Source organism: Pavona decussata, unplaced genomic scaffold (assembly GCF_977016875.1).
Source record: "Pavona decussata unplaced genomic scaffold, jaPavDecu1.1 SCAFFOLD_61, whole genome shotgun sequence".
In the NCBI taxonomy this organism is placed as follows: Eukaryota; Metazoa; Cnidaria; class Anthozoa; order Scleractinia; family Agariciidae; genus Pavona; species Pavona decussata.
Genome location: NW_028145482.1, coordinates 479,025 through 501,154, shown reverse-complemented (window position 1 = coordinate 501,154; position 22,130 = coordinate 479,025). Strand labels below are relative to the sequence as shown.

Sequence of the window (22,130 nt, the reverse complement as noted above, 5' to 3'; positions counted from 1 at the left end):
TGCAATCAGTGCTTGAAAATGCAAAGTTACTTTTTTCAGAGTGCCAAATAGCAGTCCGCCAAGTCCCTATCAGCAGGTTATATTTCGCGACAATTCGGCCATCTGGAAGGGCTAGGATCGGTCACTGTTCCTGTCTCCTTTTTTATTTTCATCTATAGTGTAACAGATCAGCCTTTGGAGCTTTGCTCACATTTTTTTTTTGTTCGTTTTTTTGTTTGTTTTCTTTTTGTTTTCCCTTTTTTTTATCCTGTGTTTGCTTGCACAGTAACTTCAGCTATTTGGTCATCTGGTACAAAAGTTAAAACTGGCATACGAACAGTTGACTGTTCATCGAGATCAGCAATGACAAGATCATCTTCGCTACCCTCGTCATCATCTAACTCCGTACCTGATTCTTCACTCTCTTCCTCACTGCTGGACAACTCATTCCCGTTGCCTGGACTTCTCTGTCGATAGTAATGGAAGCGAATTGCCTTCATCTTGTCCAGCTTTATACCAACAGTGGTCAGGCCATGTTTCCTAAGGCACGGGTCGAGCTTCTCACCTTCAGCTTTTCAACTTTGCCATTCTCAATAAGTATGCCCCACTGGTAGTCCTTGTATGTTATTCCTCTTCAAACCTTTTTTTCTCCTTAGCCTCTCTTGTTCTAATATCCTTCCTGATGTTGATATCATTTAGATGGCCTAGGTATTCAATGACATGCTTTTCCCCGACACTATAGTTTGCACAGAAAGCAGCGATGGTATTTGGATTGCCCGCAGAGATGGCGTTTTGATCGTACAAGTCCTTCAGACATTTCCTCGGTTGATAATCGTCTGGAGCACGACCTGTTGTCGGCGTTTCGTACACATCCATAAAGTGCCCGGGATTTTGCTTTTCTGGCACAGGCTGAGGGATTCTTTCTGTTACTGGTCCCACCATTTTCTCTTGGTCCCACCTATCTGTTGTTGGTTCACCAGGAACAGAGTGTGGAGCTTGCATCGCACACTACAAGAAACTGAGGTTTTTTAACAGCATTGTCCAACAAATTGTCGAGTCTGCGTTTCGTCACAAGCAATCTGGGTTCAGGAACTACCTGTTTGAACAACAGCAAACGCGATGGGCGCTAAATAACAAGATAGAGGAGCTGTGAAACAAAGCAAACAATTTACTGAAGAATGAGAGGTATGGAGTGTGCCAAAACATTACAAAGTTCATTTCAGCCACAAACAGCTGCAACAGCAGTGACGTTGCAAAGTGCGAGTCTTGCTTGAGCACTGTAAATGACACTTTGAACAGTGCATCTGATTTACGGTCATTGATCGATAGTAAACGTAAGGAGCTGTTTTCAGAGGATCACACTCTAAAGGAATTTGCAGGCGATGAGTTGGCCTATTTAGTAGTGGCACATGGGCGAATCACTACACTGCACGAGGAACTTCAGTCCGCATTCAACAAGTTGACAACAGCGCATATTAACCTGTCAAAGAAGTTTCCTTTGTGCGCGAGAAAATCAACAATGTCAAGAAGAAAGAAGGAAAATAAGAGGAAGGTGCGAAAAACCAAGGACAGGCGACTCAAGCGGAGAGCACGTCATCTCTTAGGAAACTTGACCTCAATCGAGGTCGCGGGGCAAATTTTCGGTTCAATCGAAGAGAATGATAGAGTTACTCCTGTAGATAGCATCAATGCTGACTTTGCTAAGAAACTAAGAAGGCGTTTGCATCTAGACCCTTTGCTATGGCTACTAGAAAAGGGTATTTTTAGCACGACCCTAGGAAAAAATCTAGAGCAAGTAGCAGCCATTTTAAGGGCACAAACTCCAGGGTTATCCTGCTGAAGGGGACTAAGTGTTGCTGTTGAATCGGATGACGAGGCTCAAGAGGCAAATGAAGTTGTTGAATGGGATGACGAGGCTCAAGATGAGGCAGATAAAGCAGTTGAATCGAATTTAGTATAGAGCTGACACAGGACGCCCATTCCTGGAGAGGCGATAAATGGTTTATGTTTAAACAAACACGCTTTTTACAATGTTTCAGTTATCAGAAGTTTATATAGTTCACAATTTAGAATTCACCTGTCAAGTTTAAAGGTGAATATTAGCTAAGTCATGAACACGTTACGAAAGGAAAATATAGAAGCGTTAAAACAAAGCTTTCTCAATATAAATTGAAATGCACACATTCGCCAGTGTGACAGACTTCCGTTTTTTAAATAAAGTTGTGTTAGAACAAATTGAGATTGCAAATGCTATCATCTCCCAGCAGAATGGGCACATTTACGTTGTATACTTTCAAACTGGCATTGTTCAAGCAGATTTAAGTGGTCCTCCCTCTGAATCCTTCCAACATTTTCAGTGATCCTCCCTTTGGGACTCTCAGGTACGACTGATTCCCCCCCCCCCCCACCCCTCTGTTCTCCTAACAATCAAGTGATCCCCCCCCCCCCAAAAAAAAATCCTCCGACCCCCTCAGGCGATAAATAATGACCGGTGCCTTAAACTCGGGCCATATTTGACCGCGTGGTGCGTAAGCCTACGATCGTTTAGCTGTGATTACCTTCAGCATCGCTAACTCCCCAAAATTTGTAGCACGAATGAAATACAGGGGAAAACAACATTTGTTAAGTAGAATACCTTGTGCTTCATATGGATGCTTTAATTTCCCGGCTTTAATCCTTACGATTTTACCTTTGATTTGGGGACAGAAACCATTTGTGCATTGATTATTTTTCAATACTAACCGTGAGTCAGATACATATTTGTGTAACCCCGGATCTTGATGACGCTAAAAGATCGCAATTTCCGGTATGATCATCGTGAAGGCCACATCCAAGTGTTCTACGCTTTCTACCAAATCTTGTGGTGATCACTGGCATTGTTTTAAAACGCAAACTTTTGAAAGCGTTTTCCGTCATCATTGTTCAAGTCGGGATATTTACAGGTTTGGACAGAAATGATTTAAAGTGGTAATTAAGAATTTCCGATATACTTCTCTTTATGAATGCTTAAGTCTTATTTTTAGTCTTGTGTGCATCCGCCCATCTTGTATGTGACACGTAATTTGGTCATATACAAATTCCCATGCATTATCTCTTGGACAATCGCGACACACACACAAAAAAAATAATAAAAAAAGAACGCGACCGAGAACTTAACTCGGTACCTCACGGCCCGAATAATAATTCTGTCAATTATAAATTGTTAGTTGGTCTCATTTGTAGTTCATACCTAAAACTCCCCAGTTAATAGGTGGTTTTCACCTCACACATCGTCACGCAAGAGAAAAAATAAAATCCTCAACCATTCAATAGATATAGTCGAGAAATTGATATGTTGTAGAAGAGTGATACATAAACAACGTGTGAAAGCCACAGGGCTGTGCGATATCTCCTAATCGAGTTATTCGAGAAAATGTACCACGGAAAATTACAGAGTTTAGTATGGGACGCCATGTTGGTGCCCCGTCTGATGGGCACCAACATGGCGGCCGGAAACCAGCAAAAACATCTGGAGTTTACCTTGGCTATTTCAAAGCCTTTCTCCTCTCTGCTGAACTTTCACACATTGACATTAACGCTTCTATTACATGTTAGCTGATCAGACCTAAAAAAAACACGAGGCGAATCGATGTTTTCATGTACGTGACATGTTTAGAGCAGCAATCCTTCTGTCACGCACTGCGCAAAAATCTAAAATTCAAACTGCTCTATTTTCAAAACAAAGAATGCTATCCTGCTGAAAACAAGCAAGCCGATGGAAATTTAGATTTTCTTATATGTGATGAAGATAAAAACCCAAAATTGTGTTTAGTTATGAATTTTAGTTTTTTATGACGTCATGTGAAAACCAAGAATAGCAAGATATAACTGTATCATTAATCTATTTTATTATACGACTGACTGAACCGCTAGTCCAATTTATAGCAGAGTCAAAGAAATGATTTGCTTGCTTGCTATATTAAAGTTACCGTATACCTTCAGAGGTGTCTCGCGTCCAAGCGATGGAGCGGTGATGTAGCGCGTCCAGTTTAAACTGTAGATACCTAAGCCCATATATCAAATTACAGCTTGTAGAGCTGGCTATCAAACTACACGAAGAATTTTGAAATAAAATGAATTGCAGAGTGTTTAGCACTGTTTTCCCAAATCAATTGTTTTACTTGGAGGAGACACTTTAAATAGCTAAAACTCAAAGGGAATTGTTCGTTTGCCTTCAAATTTGGACAGTAGCTGGTTTAACAAATATAAACAACAAAAACGTGTCTGCGAATTTCTTCTTTCGAAATAGTTTTTTCTCCGAGAGCGATTTTTGTACGATCACTCCACATTTTTTTTATCCTGTTTCGAAAATATTCTTTAACTTTTCACTGCGATTGAATATGGCAAAACGCAGACACGTCTTTTTTAGCGCTTTGGGTCCGGAAACTGAGGAGCAAATTAAATTAGCAAAAAATAAAATTCGCTTTGACTTGTAGCTTTCAAAAGGTGAAAAATTCGACAATTCACTTAATTTCAAAATTCTTGGTATAGTTTGATAGCCAGCTCTATAAACTTTAATTTGATATAAGGGTTCAGGTGTCTACAGTTTAAACCGGACGCGCCACATCCCTTGGACGCGAGACACCTTTCAAGGTATACGGTAACCTTAAAGGAGCACTGTGACGATGATTTCGCTGGATGATTTTGGTCAAAACTGCTCGAACATTTGACAAAGAACCTATTTTGTAACATGAAGTTGCTCTTACAACGTCGGGAGGAAAATATTAAGGTTTTTCTCGCACGAAGAACATACCATAATCAACTTTTAGCGACTTCTCTAAAATACACAGGAAGAACTTGAAAACATTGGCCAATTTTTTTAAGTTGCAATCCACTTCCATTCTAGCCATCCGCAGCTAAACATAATTAATAGTAGTTTCTGTGCACTAGTACTGAGCTCTATTGTTAACAAACTTCAACCAATATTTTAGCTATTCCATTGAAACAATTATGTTTTTTGGCGATTCATAGTGACACTAACAACAGGTGACACTTCCCCTTTAAACTGAGCGGTGTGAAGTGAACGACCCGCCAGTCAAATGATAGACTACGTAGCAGGGGAGAGGGAGCGGGGCCAGAAAAAGTGTGAGAAAAAAGGTGGATCCCAGCGCGGCCTCCTCATTTTGATCCAACTTTTTCTCGCTCCCCGTCATCCTCCCTGATTACGCCTACAAGGCTGGCTAGTCCAGCGACCAACGCAAGTCGAACGTACCAACCAGGAAAGTTTCGCTTAAGGCTGGAACGTTACTACAGGAGTCAATTCACGCATCGTAAACAATATTACCATAATGACATTTCCTTTTGTTTAATATTGCTTAGAAACATAGTTGAAATTACAAAGAAGAAATACTGTTCTTTGTTTGCTTTGCCCTTACAAAATTAATATACAAGTAGTATTTAATATTTCATAAATGATTCTTATTCGATTCATAAAATTCATTAATTTAATGTAAAATAGTCATTGAATTACACGTCTCAAACGTATACATATTTTTTACAGAGTTGTAAATAATAATCAGTGTTCTTTTCGCTTTACATTGTTTATCTCCTATGTACATGGTATATTACCAAATAAATAACCTATAGTAAACATTCCAGAGACAGTCCTGATCCTAAACACCATTTCAACTAGTTCTGAACAAATCATTTGTAACAGTCATAGCGGATTGCATATGTCTTACCGTTTTGAAAAGTTACACTTTTATACTTTGCCTTGCAGTGTTTCTTACACACAGGAATTCGAAAAAAGATATTATAAATAATACGGTAGAAGTACTTTTCAATGCAAGCATTGCCGGGACTCCGAGGATTCCGAGCATTCCTCGCATTCCGATCACTCTTTGCATTGTTCTCTGACGATAACGTGTTTGCATCTCTCTCTGATTCATTGGAGTTTACTTTCACTTGTACTCCAGGTTTTTGAAATACCAGCTTTTCATGCACCTCATTTTCGTTGTCTTCGGGTCTTTGGAGTTCCAAGACTGGAATTTCTTGGACGTCTTCTCCACGTTTTATTGACAGATCCAGAGGATCAATTGTGGCGCCGTTTTCGTCAGGATTAAAGACTTGCAGGACGTCTTTTGGTCTAGCCTTGGTCTGTCCACTTGAAGTTAGGAATATAGTTACGATTAACAAAAAGGAGGCTAGACTGATAGTGTCCTATAAGGTAAATGAATGAAACGTTACCTCAGTGAGACTTTATATTATAATCATTACAATAGACGTTTTGGAGAGGCACTATACCGTTGCCCGATGGATTATTGCTCGTCAGACAACTGATTCACGGACTCAAACTTCAGTCGTTTAAAGCCGAAGCTGTTTAGGTCAGTGATCATTCAGATGCAAGCTTAAATTGAACAATATCTTACTACTGTTCTGATTATCAGACTTCACATGGTGATTTAACCATTCTTACGATTATAATCACGACTTCTGAGCTATAGAGTAATCCCCCGTAAGGAAAAAAAAAAGATGGCGGTTGTTCATTTTACCACAATACCATACGAACCAAACACAGTCAATAAGCACATGAAAAGTTATATTTTTTTGGCGAAGTTAGTCCCTGTAATAACAACATTATTTATGCTAGATTTGAAGTTTTTAGAACTTTTCTGTGCGCTTTTATGAGCGTTTTTAAAGTTTACGTAATTATGGGGAAAATGTATTAGTCGTCATCCTTTTTATTTTGTACGGTGGATTGGATTATTTCTGATGGTACTGCAAACTTGTAACCTCCAAATCTGTAGATGAATCCCAAGGCCAGATGACCATTCAAATAGAAGTTATCTCTGCATAGCTGTTAAGCAGTGCTTTTCTATGATACATGCTTGTTGTCTCTTCCTTAATTAGCATTCTTGGAGGAAAAACAGATACCCAGGGCAAAGTGCCGATGTACTCAATGCCAATGCACTCAATTTTATTTTTTGAGCACTTGAAACACCAAACTGATGCAATACACCCAAAAATAATTTATTATATAGTAAATCATTTTTTCACTTAAAGATGATAACATGCTCCAATATAGAATTGAAGTACGATTTCTGAAGATATTCCAAAGGCATGCCAAGATTTCTGTTCAAAGTTCGAAAAGTCAAAACACGTTTTTTTTTTTTTTTTTTCTAAAGCACTCGTTTAGTTAGTTCTCCAATCAAAAGGCATTCTGCACACTCTTTTTTCAATCACGAAAACCGCTACAAATCCTTGAGCTTTTTGCAAGTTGGTGTAGAAAGTAATTCGGGTTTGGCGAAGCCTTGCGCTTAACTTACTCAGCCTATACAGTACTGTAATTTGCTACAAAAGTCTTGCCACTGTCTAAATCATTGACAAGTGGAATCTACTGCATCAAGTATTCACTCGGGCTTGGGACAAACTATACAGTGAAACAGTTAATATCCTAACTAATAGCTTTGAATGCTGACTGGTTGGCTAGATTCTTGAATTTTTTTTCTAACTGCCAATAACATAACCTTATTTTGCGATCCTAAATAGTCAAACTGATAACCAGATTTAATTTTTTCAACTGACATTATAAGGTTAATTGGTCAGCGCAAAGAGATGCAAAGGCTGACGGACGTTAATAGAGTTTGTTATCGACAGATTAATCGGTTTAACAGCTGAGCCACATCAATAATTGTAACTGGATACGTTTAAATTACCTTCATGCTGAGATTCATTGTGGTTTCTTCTAGCGTACTCCAAGTGCTGTGTCAGTTTGCTTTGCCAGATAGGTGGAAGGAAACTTATGGGTGCATTTCACCTCAGGATATCAGCTTTTATACCCTCAGATCAGGTTACATTCATTAAAACTTTTAGATTGTGATAAATTTAGAACAGAACATGCATTTAAGTTTTTCCGTTTACTTATGTTTTCAACCTGAAACGTAACTTGAAATTTCTAATGCTTAATCAAGAATTATGTATTATTTCCCTATTGTTGTTCAAATCGTAATACAGGTGTAAAAGAGAACTCAACACGATAAAAATAGCCTTTCGAGCTGTAATAGTTTCACAACTGAAAATTTTTGTCGACTTGTAAAAAACAGCACTGTAAGGACAATCCGACTCAGCGTAAATATTTGTATCATCATGTTTTGTTAAACGGCCGGCATGTGATGGTCTAAAATAAGCGATCCTTTGAACACTTCTTAAAGCAAAGTAAACTAATATGACGTTGTGTTCCGTTGTTAACGCTAACTGACTCGCAATGAACATTTCCGGGAAGACCCCTCAAAACAATTGTGGTGAGGATGTGTTGTCTGCCTCCTGAATTCATTCCTTACTTTCAGAATATATCATTTTTACCAACCATTTTCAGACCTGGCCACTTGATATTTTCCCATCTTTAGAGATGAACCACAAAGTGATATCCCATTCAGCCCCAAATCGCTCAAAAACCATGGCTATACCCATCCGACCGACCCCCATGTATGTATGCTCAGTGAATCGAAACCGGACTTTGTTTCGACTTCCTTCCTTAAGATACATCCTCCGCTTCACTCAGTAATCCTTTTAATTTTAGGAAAAAGTGAGATGATGGCTGTAAATCAAACAAAAATGACAACACAGTTCTTGCTTTGACAAAAAGTCGAAACTGGACTCTTTTCTTATCTTCCTTCCTTAGGAAAAATGTTCGGCTCGGTATGCTGGTAATTTCAAGCACAAAGTGAATACCAAGTTGATTAATTGTTTTATTGGAATATAAAAAGAAAAAAGTGGCCATTCTCGTACATACTGTTTTCAAATAATTTTGGGAGAAATAGTTGTAATGTAAGAATCAGAACTTCCTTACCCCTTTCACAACTAAAAAGCGGTTAGGATCGAAACTTAGCTTTCCTTATTTCATTTCGACTCATTTATATTATTTGGTACAAGACCAACACAAAGTACTGCTCGTCAGCGCTTAAATGACAGACCCGTGATTTAAAAAAGTAAGGCGCATTAGCTGAGTAAAAGTTTGGCCAGGAGTAAGCTTAACAGTTAAGAGAACAGTTTAAATAATCCAAAATTGACTCAACATGGTCAAGACAATCTTTCCGATTTTTTATGAGTTTTATGACGTTTGTAAAAGATAAGGGAAGAGAAGCTGTTGAACGCAGCGAAGGACAAGCGAGCCCACAGGAAAAAGCGCTGCAACTCCAATAGTTCAGAGACTATGTAAAGATGAGACCTTTGCGACAGGCTGTTACTCCCGCATTGGTCTATCCAGCCTCAAGCAACACTAGACGGTCAGACTAACTGGGATGCCGGCATCTCGATTGGCAACCGTAAGTGAAGGGTGTTGAATCGAGAAAGTTTGGGGATCAAGAAAATTTAGATTTGTGGGTAGTTAAAAAATTGAAAATAGCCAATCTACTGGCAAACCGAAGTGTTCTCGCGTGGTGAGCGACTGTCTGGTGGTGAGTACAGAATTGCCATTCCTCAGTTATTTCCTTCCTCGTAAATCACATGCTATTTCTGTCATAAAAATCAACTAAACGACTCCCTTAAGGAATATTAAATTTGTTCTCTTATGATCAGTTGTCATGCTTATTGTTGCTAGATTTGTTAACAATGGAAATCCATCAAGAAAACAAAGATCTGTTCTTTTTCAGTACGCATCACCGTTTCACTAAGTGCAAAGAACTGCTCCTCGTCAAAGGCTCAGTATTGTGGACCCCAGAATCAAAGTGGGCCGCGACTTAAAAGGATACCGGAGCCATTTTAATGGAAAAAGGAAGTTTTTTCTTAACCTCCTAGTGGGCCTCAGTCGAAGAAAACCTGCCCTTTCTAAATCGCCCACAATTTGTCGCCATGACAGTCCGTCAGCTATAGAAGTTTGAGTTGCTTTAGTACTAATACAGGATACATTTAAGAAATCGAAGAGTGCCGATTATAAACTCCAACGTTTTAGATTTGCCATTTTTCGCTTCCAAAAAAACACCATGGCAAAGATATGGCTCATTGCAGTATAAATGCATCTCTTAAAATAAGTAGACACTTGCGCGGAATTTTCAAGTTTTGTGTTCATGAATGCTCTTGCAAGTTGAGATACGTACTGACAGATTCATAATGTCAAATAGAAGTCAATATTGACCTGATTTTGCGGCCAGAACTGAGATTCTAAGCAGCGCGCTAGTATTTTATTTCGGTACATGTACATTACATTTCTTTCACTTCAACGTGTTGCAACCTATAACGGGACAATTTCATCAACAAAACCCCACCGCGGTTTTCTGGTACTGGATCGGGCCAAGAGTTCCTTGCTCATAAAAAGAGTAAACACATGTGGAATAATTTTCCTTTTCTTATGATTGCCTTCGCATGCTGATTGACAGCCTTACTATTTATGTAAGATAGAAACTTAGAATACAGTTTCTGATATACTTAAATAATAGGAATTACAGTTCAGAGTTGATCTAGTTTCAGATGCAGATTAATTTTTCTGTCAAAAATTCTATACTGAATCTTTCAACCTGAACAATTTTTAAAAAAGTGATACGGAAGGTATATTAGGTAATTATTATTTCGGACTGGGACGTCATTTAGCTTCTGGTGTTCCTGTTTACGTAGCAACAGCATCATCCAAAGACTTCCATGTAAATATTTGGACATAAAATGGATACGTAATATTTCAGAAACGAGAACGAGTGTTCCAAACTTGAACAATTCAAGAATTTTTATATATGTTCTGTAGTTTGAGTCCCAATAAAAGATGAAGCATTACTCCCATAAATAAACTGAAATAAAATTATCCTTCTTCTTTTTTCTACGGAATGCAAACATGTCAACTCGTACTTAACTTGTCTGATTAACAGCTTTACTGTTTAATACATCATTTCTTTAGTATTACATTCTGATTAAACTTTGTTCATGCTATTAATAGGATCCACACTGAATTCCGTAGTGTATTGCAAAGCACATTGTTTACATTCATTTTACAGGAGTCTGGACATTAATAAAGAGACAAAAGACAATTTATCCAGTCATCATCCCGTGTTAAGCCGATTACGTAATATGACTGGTTGTTACGAAATCAATTGTTTTATGCTGGCCTGTACACGTTGCTCTGCAGAAATGTTTTTTCTTAGCTCGGGGCTACCCAGCCTTTCGCGTCGGTCAATATTTCCTCTGAAGGCTAAAATGTGTCACATATTCTCAGATTTTATTGTAATGAGACACTAGTGTTTGCTTTGGTGATCGTGTTGAGCTGTCATAACTCAGGAAATTATAATTCAGCCGTTTCTTATGGAGGATAAACAAGACACGGTATCAACATACTGGAAGGAAGAAGCAGAGGGAATCAGATTAGACATCCGGCAAGCTGCTTCGTCAAGATCGCTTTCAGGGTCCTATTGTTCGAAAGCCGATTAACCCTTATCCCCGAATAAAACTTAACCGAGGTTTTCAACTATCTTGTTTAAAATGCTTTTCAAACTCTAATTTTAAGCTCATGATAAAGAGATCAGAAGTCTACTTCAAAGTTAAGGGACTAAAATGTTTTGGGAGAATCTTTTACTGATTAGCAATTAAATTCGAATCAAAGTTCACGGTAACCCAGGATTAACTTAATCGAGCTTTGAACAACTGGGCCCAGGTCTTGATAGCTATATTTCTGTGAGGGTCTCAATGGGATGGACGCATTTACGGCTGACCGCTAATATCGTTTGGCTTTTCTATGGCTAACGGTTAATACGCGCTACGGTTAACAGACATCTGAAAAGAAAGTCAATTGCTTTAGAGAAAGTTCAAAATAATTTTCCATTCTTTCAAAACACATTTTTAAGGTCTGTAGGTCTCTAAAGACCTTTCGCGGATGAAAAAAGGCTGAAATAGGGTACATCAACCACTAGACAAGACAAAAAAAGTCCTAACAAGTGATCTCAACAAACTCCAACATGCAATTTTGAATAGAAATTTTTTACGATTAACCTTTTTTTTACGACTAACAGTTAAACCTTTCCATTTTTTACGCCTAACGACTAAAATTTTTGGTCATTTTATGACTAACGATTAGCCCCTGTTATGTGTTCTAACAGTTTAATCTGTCTGCCATTGTAGGGCGGCAAGGATCATCTTCAACTTTCCCAAGGACATGCTATCGGCGGAAGCACTTGCACGCGCTAAATGATAAAACTTTGAGAACTAGGTACAAGCAAGAGAAGATGCATTCATCTTCTCTTGCCAGCTATCTATTCTGAAGCTCATCTACAAGATGTTCCATGATGTCTCGCCCTTGTGCATGTCCTTACATATTTTAAAGTTCCAGTCATCGTACAAATCTTAGAAAAAACCACCTACTAGTCATCCTATCTTGTAAAACAAACATCATGAAATTTTCAATAGCTTACAGAGGGGATAGTATATTAATACTAGGGAAATTATACCGGAAGAGTGCTGCAAGGCAATATCTTTAGAAAGTTTTATTAAAAGGATACATGAATTGAATATAGTTGAAAATATTATTTTAGTAACTTATACAGTAAGAATTTTTAGATGTTTTGATCGTTCAGTTGATAAAGTTTTAGTCTAGATCTTAACAAGTTATCTTAGTCGAAACAATTGTGTAATTACATATGTTTTTTTTTAATCAGCTAGTGTGCACAACCCCACAAGATACCTAGGTTTAATCCTTATTGTGTCTAAATAAAGGTTTTGATGATTGATTGATTGATTGATTGATTGATTGATTGATTGATTGATTGATTGATTGATTGATTGATTGATTGATTGATTGATTGATTGATTGATTGACTAATACTCAAGCTGAATTTTTAAGTGACAGCAAATAAGCCGTGGGTGTATGAGCTGCTAAACAGCCATATTGGATCCGGGAATAGTGCAGCGCACACAAAAATCAAATGTGTCACGCTACAAATTTCTCTCCGATCCGTACATTAACGACACAAGCTTATGGAAGAATAGTTGAGATCTTGTGTGGGTATTGGGCGCCCTCGTTACGTCGCACTTGTCAGTTCAAAACCAAATTCCCCATTTGAGACTCCAGGTACTAATAATTTTACATCGTGTTTGAGGGAGGAGAAGGGGGGGGGGGGGGGGGGGGAGGCAGAGTGGTGAGGACCCATACACAACAAATACACTCAACTTCAAATTATAAATCACCTGCCCTAGTGGGAAATTGAAACGCTGGTGTACTGGTAAAGACCACAAGCTAAGTTTGTTAACCTTCACGCCATAATATGAACTTGTATATTCTCCACACTCGTCTCTATACATTTCCTTTAATACTAGTTGAGAGAATTCGTTTGAACGTCAGTTATTTACCTTTGACGATAATTTCCTCTTTTCTTGCGATCTACATATATTTGATCTAGCAGTAAATGACAAGAAAGTAAATGAAGGTCGCTAAGTTAGAGCTCACACAGGGCCAGCTGAATTTATTTAAAATTTTCTCCCTCACCATAGCCTGCGTTGCAGCCGGACTTGTCACTCAAGACCTATACCAGGGATTGTATAGACCGTCTGCGACGCAGGCTACCTCGCCAATGCGTATATATGTTTCCTTCGTGTGCTTTTCGTTTCTTAGCGTTTCTTTACTCTCTATCGGGTCTTTTCACTGTGCCCCTGACGAGAATGACAGACCTTCTGAGCAGACGAAACTTTGTTTTGCTTTTGTCAATCTATGCTCTTTCTCAATTTTCTTTTTGGTGAGCTCACTAAAATGCGTGCGTGAGATTATCGTTATTTACTTAACATTTAAACGATAGGAACGAGAGCTGACATCGCTTTTCACTCGTTCCTAAAGGATGTGTGCTTTTAAGTTTGCTTTAAAATATCAGAAAATCGATCCTAATAAACGATTATGACTGCAAACAAAAAGAGCTGTCCAGTCGGTCGTTCAGCTGTTCATCTAGTAGTGTCACAAGTTCGTGCACTCGGTTTTTCGTTGGTTTTTTTTCGCCGGCGAGAGCTCGGTGGACCGATTGATAGTTAACATAACTCGGTCATTCGGTTATCCGTTCGCTCGCTCGGTTGTTCGTTCGCACGGGCTTCCGCTTGTTCGTTTGTTTGCGTTTCTGGTTTGTTCAGTTGTTCCTCTGTTTGTCCAGTTCTTCTTGCTATTCTTGGGCATAAACATGTTATAATCAATAAAATTTAACCAATTAAAAGCTGTATTAAAACATTACGAAGAAGTTTCTTCATGTTTTAATACTTTTGGCTGTCGTGCGACTTCTTCTTTCTCCACTGATCTGACACACAAAGAGGTTGCAGTACAAGTTAATCAAGTTAATTAACTTAATTAACTAGTTCTAAAACCAGGTTCTTGATTTCCTGTTGTCTTACTGCATTTTATTTTCTTCATGTAAATCGCTCCACACGTGCACCACCTGCGGCTTCAAGTGCGTCACGCATGCGTGCGTAGACGTACGTGTCCGATTCTCTCTTACGAAGGGTTAAACGCCAGCAATCAAATCTCGGAAGCCAAATTACTCTGTTGGTAAAACTAAACATTCATATATGTCCCGAAAACAATGTGTCTTATTTTCTAAAAATATCTTCTCAAATCTTACGGGTACTTTCATTGCATTGATTATATTTTCAACACTAAATTTTCTCCTAGTCCGATTGGTTTAAATTGATCAAATGACGAGACTGTCATTCTGTCAATCCGACGAAAATGCCCGAATGTATACTTTTCGTCCGCGAAAAAATTCTCCTAGGTATTATTTGAATTCAGTAACTGCAAAGGCTGCTTTCATTGCATTTTTATCAAATACATTGTTCGTCTTTTTCATTTCAGCCTTTTGCCTTAAAGGTCAAATTGGTGATCTGTAAATTTAAAATAATTATGGCAATCTCAGTGGCTTTTGTACAGAAGAATTAATCTAAATGATAGAGATTTTCTTTCTCGAGATTATTGGTCTGACATTTGTCCTTTGGAATTTGATATTATTAAAAATAGCAATAAGGCCTCAAAGCCCTCTACTAGGGCTAATATTTGTTTTAATAAGAACATTAATTACGTAATCAATTAATTAATCAATTAATTAACTAATTAATTAAATTAGCGAACCAGCCAACCACCCAATGCTATGAAATAGAAGATATGTACAAGATGGAGATTCTTGGAAAAAATTTCCCGAGCCCCCAGCAGGACCATCCAGTTACTAGTCTGGAAGCTCTAACCACTAAGCTATAGATGATGCAATTGGACAGCATCGTAACCGCGCGTAATGTTACGTAAGAAATAGGTGAGAGGAAAGCCAATCAAAATCGAGATAGATGCGATTGCTCCTTGGATTGCACTGCTCCTAGTACACGACTCCGCTCAGATGATTACCTTTTCGAAACGTTTACCCCCTACCCAGTAGCAGAAGTGCATTATTCATTGACACAAAAAATGCTTGAAATAATATTTAAAAAAAGAGGAGAAGAGGAAGTAAAGTAAACGTTGTCGACATTTACTTTGATCCCGTATACGTAAACAGACCAGTATAAAATGCGTGATTGCTGCATTTGTTTACAGTTCTGTTTTCTAGGGTTAGAGTGAAAGAAACGTCACACAGTTATACAAGACTGTTCCATCATTTGTGTTTGGTTCATTAATTTCGTGGTGCTAAAAACTTAAAATATAAATAAACTATAAACATTTTTTTTTGTGATATTACGAGTTTAGATCTTGGTCGTTTATTTATTTATTTTATTTTTTTTGCTTTTTTTTTTGTTTGTTTTTGGTTTTTTTTCTTTTTTTTTTCTTTTTTTTTACATACTTTGCTTCTTTATTTTCACCACACATGTTACAAAAAAAGCAAAACAAGAGTAAGAAAGATATATTTTACAATACATTTGAAAATACTAATGACTAAATGTTACAGTTTTTGCAGTTTACAACCCGAAAAGAAAAAAATGATCTAGTAAATGCCTTTCTAATAATGTAATGTACGCGGAGTAGGACATTTTTAATAGGTAAGAGCATCCTTTAAAGCGAGTATTTAGGATATAAGTTATGAAAAGCTTTCTATTTGATATTTGAGAGTGATATCATCATCTTGGTCGTTTATGATAAAGGAACTAGATAATTTTTTTTATTATTATTCTCAGCTTCTCATTTTGAGTTCATAGCCGCGTTCATTATATACAGCTCAAAAGACAAGGGATGGGTGAAAACAACTTTTAGCGATAACTCTTGTCCCGCAAAACAGTAACCGTTGCCTCCCGAAATTTTTTTAGCAGTGGTTTTTGCGAAAGGGAATTCGAACATGTACTTCGTTGAGTTATGCATCAGTCCGATTCCAGGAGAGCACAACCGTTACAAAGTAATAGTCAAACTGTTACGGAGTAATAGTCAGAATAAATGAATAGTTTGAATTTAGAGACAGGGCAATTCTAGCAAGAGGGGGTGTTCGTGCGAGTATAATTTTTAGGTTAACTGTGTAATTAATGTTTACCTTAACTGTATATTTTTGCCTCTGAAAATCCTCTTTGGGGAAGTGGTAATAAAGTATGAATGTATGTATGTGTATGTGTATATATGGTAATTAACTGTAGTATACAAATACTAAGCCAATTATATATATATTTTTTCCATATCACCATATAATCAGGAAATCTAAGATTACACAAATACACACAAATTGAATTGCACGCAAGGACGGAGAATCTAAAATCTGAAGTAAACTGCAAGATAAGATATAATCAACAGATTAAAGCAGGCGGTCGTTAAAAGCTCTCTGCTAGACCTTTCCTTTCCTCGGTAGATAAAGGGTATTATTAAAACCTGGATCATTGTATAAATGCAATTCCAGGAGTTTGATTGGCTTAGCAGCCATGGCATATGAGCCATTTATACACCATGCCCGAGAAAGAGCGAACATTGAATAGTCTTCTTTTGTTCCTGCAAAGCGAAATCAGCAACATCTAGCAATATTTGTTAATCAATTATTCCACAATATTTGTTAAAACATAAGCTAGCGAAAATTAAAGTTTAATTTAATTTTGAAGTTGATTTTCGCTTGCTTATGTTTTAAGAAATCATTATTGATCAAAATATTTGTTAAATAATTATTCCACTTGCACTTGTTGGATATGAGATGGTATTATCTCATATCCAACGCGCGCTAATGGAAAAAAAATACGATGCCGTGCGAGTAAAATATCAGTTGCGAGCGCAAAAAAAAAAAGAAAAGAAAAAAGAACGGGAAGCGATCGCAATTTTCCGCGCGGCACTGAAACCTAACTTGAAAGCTTATAAAATTTTCCTCTTCCTTAAAACTTAATTGGATTCATTTGAGGCAAAAGTTTGCCCATTGCAATATAACATTACTGAGCGGACGTGACCTTTTTACAGCTTCCTCGGGCAAATTAATCCCAGTCGCAAATAATTATGTGATGAGTTTCCCTTTTTTTTTTTTAAGTTGCTTATTTTATTTTCAGTATTGATGAAATCAAAATCACCTTTAGATGCACGTAGTCACGACGTCTTTGAAGCTATCCCCTTTTGAAAATTCGCCACAACTGCCAAACGTTCACACTTAAGCTTTTTTATGTTCCTAAGTCGTACGTATCTGATTTGTTTAAGGTAAACTCAGAATCATATTTCGCCACCACGCTGTAGTTTCGCAAAGTTAAATAGTCACACAACTGGCACTTTCGCAATATTTTCCTTGACAAACAAACATATTAGAATTCAGTGACTCCTGCAGTTTCGTTGTTCCTTGTTTTGAAGGGAATCTCCTTATTAAATTCGTCACAACTACCAAACCTTTAACCTTTTTATGTTGGAATTAAAATCGCCATTTCAGGTTTGAACGGTGGCGAATTCAGAAACATATTTCGCCATGACCGTTGCTGTTTCGTTGTTGACTGCTTTGAAGCAAATCTCTTTTTAAATTCGCCATAACTACCAAGCTTTATACTTTTTATTTTGGAAAGTCGCTATTACAGGTTTGGACGGTAAATTATTGTATTTTCGCTGTGACAGCTGCAGTTGCGCAAAGTTAAATAGTATTGCCTCACAACTCCCACTTTCGCAATATTTTCCTTGTTAAACAAACATATCTGCCATCAAGAAATTTTTTTTAGTACGTATTTCTCTCTCAATTATATTTCCTTTTTAATCAGGTGTCGGTATTGTAATAGTCACAATGTAAAATGACATCCCTCCTTTTTCAATTCGTTGCATTCAGACATCTCTACACGTACTTCCTGTCAAAACGACTTCACAAAGGTGGCCTAAAATGCTAGACAGCAAGGAAGGTCTTAGCTACACTTACTTGGCCAACTGCTAAACAAATTATTACTTATTGTACATTTTCAAACAAGCCACGAACAGGCAGGTTGTCTCTGACGTCACTGGAGAAACAGCTATTCAATACTGATAACTTCTCATGATCATATTTGTTTCAAAAAATTTGGAGCGGCATACGCAAACAAAATAAGCTAGTATTTGTCATGCTTGTCAGTTCGTTGCATAAAAAGGTTTGGCAATAGTATTGGGGCAACGTCATAAAGGCGAAAACTGATCGCATGATGGGGCAAATGATCTGAAAAACATTATTGTATGTTCCACGTAATCCATCATTTAAACTGAACAAAGCTAATGCATTTTAAGCCTGCCAATGTAACAATTTATTACGTGTTTATCACCGCTCAGGTTAAAAAGCGACTATTCTGCAGACATAAGGCCAGTTACATTCAAAAAGAAAACCTTCAATTTTTTTTCCGCAGGGACTCAGTCAATCAAGTCAATACTTCCTGCTATTTCCGTCTAAGCTGTTTTCAGCCGTAGAAAAAAAAGAGCTCCTTTTCTTATATAATATCGTTCCCCATCATTCGAATCACTATTTTTTTAATTTTAATAAGCGTCTCGCGTTTGTCTGGTACTTAGTTTATCCCATGCCATTATTATTCATCCTGCCGCTTGTCATTCAAGATGCGCCAATTCAATACGCCAATGAAGCAGGTGCTCATACAAGTTTTTCTCAAAACATGACATGCCTGGAAGATTTACACAGCTTTGTAAAATTAGCAAATAAAGCAGCAACCCCTTTTACCGAACTGCTTTAGGCAAGTCTTTTTAAACGTGCCTGATATCACACGCGTGACTCGCTTCTATTTTTCGGGGATCCATAATGATTTCCGGCCACAAAAAGGTGTTGAGTCACAATTAATTCCCAAATGCAATAATGACGAACAAGCCAAATAAATGCAAAAATTGAAATTCAAGCACGTCTCCTTTTCTGTCAAGTAGAGTAAATACCAATTTATCAGCCAAGCAATCACAGTTGGAAAAGTCTCCGAGCTGATTATGAACCCAAGGCAACAGATAAAACGTCGTCATATCAGGAGAGCATTACCAATATCAACAAGCCAACCTTTTATTTGGAATGGCGTCGACTAGGGCTATATCCCTGTGTATTATCAACGGTTTACTGAGCATTGTTGGTAGCCTTATGAACGCTCTTGTCACTTTAGCGATCCTACAAAAAACTGAGCTTCAGAAGGGTTTGAATTTACTGATAGTTTCGTTAACGAGCGCAAACATCATCAACTGTCTTGTTGCTCAGCCAATGTACATCTACTTTCTTATTAACGGTGATGTCAGCAGTAGCTTCCTTATAACATTCGAAATTATCGCCTATATCGGTCTTCACGCAGTTGTCTCCAACCTCATAACTCTAACATACCACCGAATGAAAGCTTTGTCGCGGCCTTTCACCTATCTGTTGCAAGTCTCTAGGAAGAATCTTTTCATCACGATTGTTTTAATGTGGATCGTTTCTATCATTATTGGCGTCGTCTTCGCGCCGTCCCTACCGGGAAAAGCTGTGGCTTGCTATTTCCATGCAGTGATGATCGCTCTCTTGATTCTCACTTACACCAAGATTTTGTGGGTATCTAGGCGCAAACGAATCCAGATTGCGGAACAAGTGGGAACAGCCAGTTACCAATACCAAGCCGCTACCATAGAGCAAGAAAACGCCACGGCTACGACATCAGCCATTTTGGTGTGTACAACTCTGCTTTGTTTCTTGCCCGATGTGGTATGTGATCTGATGAACTGGCGGGATGCAAGAGAACAAAGACGGATTTGGACTTACACTCTTCTGTTTTCTTGTTCAACACTGTCTCCCTGCATAGTGATTTGGCGCAGTCAGCAACTGAGGAGGGCACTTCTCCAAATGATCAACATCGTGTAACTGGCCTACAGTGAAACAACTAAAGCGAGTGAATCCTCCTATACCAGGGGTAAACTATTGTCTCCTGTGTTCTTATCTGTATATTTATAAGCTCATGCCGTTTGAACTGCGGTTCGGATGTTTTTGCTGAAAATATAAGTTGCAGAAGGATTTAGGAAACGAAATCTTATTCTCCTCAGGGGATTTACGCGCTATTGTTGACTTTACAAAAATTCTAGCTGATCGTCATATTTTCCATTTTTCTCTTCATATTTGTTTCTCAGAAAAAAAAATGGAATTAGTTCAGTTTCTAGTGCGAACCTTTTGAGCTGGCATTTTGGCATTTTGTGAAAAAAAAAACTGAAATTACCTTCAGTTAAAAGTAAATTCACTGAAATAATGCTTTGGTTGCTCTTATGTAGTACACTGATTTTCTTACAGTTTAATTCAGCTGTGTTATTCGACACGTTTGGTTAATATTAAGCTATCAAAAAAAAAAAAACAAACTCGCCAAAGAAAGCGCACACTTGACCAGTGACAGAAAACAGCTAAGCTTCGTTGTATGAAATTGGTTAAATACCCTAACTGGTAAACGTGACTGGAACTTGGTTATCATTGTCATTGTAAAGCTACTCAGTGATAAAATGGTCATATATGTGTCACTGGCCGATATTGAAAACCGGTTCTAGTTTCAGGTTTGTTTCGACGAACGGCGCTAAATTTCGCAGTTACCTTTCTATGAATTACAAAATGTGTCTATTTAAAGGTTATTTACAAGAGTATGATGGCAATGGTTGCATCGTTGTCGCAATGCTTAATTAATGAGGGAGCGGTCTTCTTGGAGGGTGAACTCATTATTCTTCACTTTTTACCGCCACATAAAATTATAAAAATGTTGGATTCAAACTGACGTAAACCCAATGTTTCCCATTCAAACAAAACTGGCAGCGCTCCCGGTTAGTTCGTTGAACAATTCTGGAATAAAACTCCATAGATCTGACTTGGAATAAAATGGACACATGGGTTAAGATTAGTATGTTTCGAGTAAATCTTGTAAAGCTTCCTATATTTTCTTAATATTAAACTTCAAAGCAGCTGTCCTATTGTTAAGATAGACAGTCAATCAATCTTCTAAGCAATCTACAGTCAAAGTTTAAATTTACATAAATTGAGAAGGGTAATAAAACTTTAAGAGCTTTCCAACAGCCTTGCCAAGTTTTAATGAGTGGTAAAGCGAAACTTTAAAATCAAAAAATATTCGTGGCTACTCAACCGAAGCTTGTTTTTTCTTGGTAGGCAAGAGAATTTTTGACAAAATTGACGAATTACCAAAGCCACGACGAAAATATATATATAACGAGAAGCAACCCTGTCACAGGCGACGCGATAGCTAAAACAATCGCAGAAGTTGATATTTTCGAGAAAAAAAAGTGTGGGCTTGTCGCCCGGCCTCAAGAATAATTTTTGCCGCGCACTTCGACGATTGTTGTCATAGATTGGTTGGACTTTTAATTTGGTTTCCAAACTCTACGAAAACTGATGCCTTTGCACACACGGTGCAGAGGAGTCATATTCCGTCGTATTATTCACCGTTCAGTTAAATAATCCCAAAGCGATCTTTTGCCTTTCAAAAATTAAACGTCTTAAAATAGACCGTTCTGCGATCTTGCTATGCCTCTAGTAAAATTAATGCATAAGACGACAAAAACCGTAAAGGGCCGCTAGGGCTAAGTGGTCGTCGCCCGGTAAGGTTGCCTTTTTCCCGGATGAAAACAACGCTGAAGGAATTTCTTTGCCCATTAGTACTGTGCAGTTTTCGACTTTTTCTTTATTGTTAATTCTGATAAATACATCTCTTGCCAAACCGTTCTGCATGCAAACAACTAAATTTAGTCGTTGGTTAGGGCACGTACACCATCTCGGGCACATTTTCTTTTTCCACGATTCGTGCTCAACACAACGCTGGACATAATGGGCTGACTGTAAATACAAAATGTT

At 37.8% G+C, this 22,130-nt stretch overlaps 2 protein-coding genes across 2 annotated transcripts; one reads left to right on the top strand and one right to left on the bottom strand.

Moving 5' to 3' along the window:
* Positions 1-4,991: 4,991 nt before the first annotated feature.
* On the bottom strand, positions 4,992-7,750 carry LOC146478946 (uncharacterized). The gene is made up of 2 exons (XM_085111268.1): positions 7,674-7,750; positions 4,992-6,177 (listed from the first exon to the last, which is right to left on the bottom strand). Exons 1-2 carry the CDS (start codon positions 7,689-7,691, stop codon positions 5,662-5,664), a joined length of 534 nt encoding a protein of 177 aa, XP_084967394.1. The 5' UTR covers positions 7,692-7,750; the 3' UTR covers positions 4,992-5,661.
* Positions 7,751-18,699: 10,949 nt separating this feature from the next.
* On the top strand, positions 18,700-21,732 carry LOC146478945 (uncharacterized). The gene has a single exon (XM_085111266.1). It carries the CDS (start codon positions 19,341-19,343, stop codon positions 20,151-20,153), a length of 813 nt encoding a protein of 270 aa, XP_084967392.1. The 5' UTR covers positions 18,700-19,340; the 3' UTR covers positions 20,154-21,732.
* The last annotated feature ends 398 nt before the right edge of the window (positions 21,733-22,130 follow it).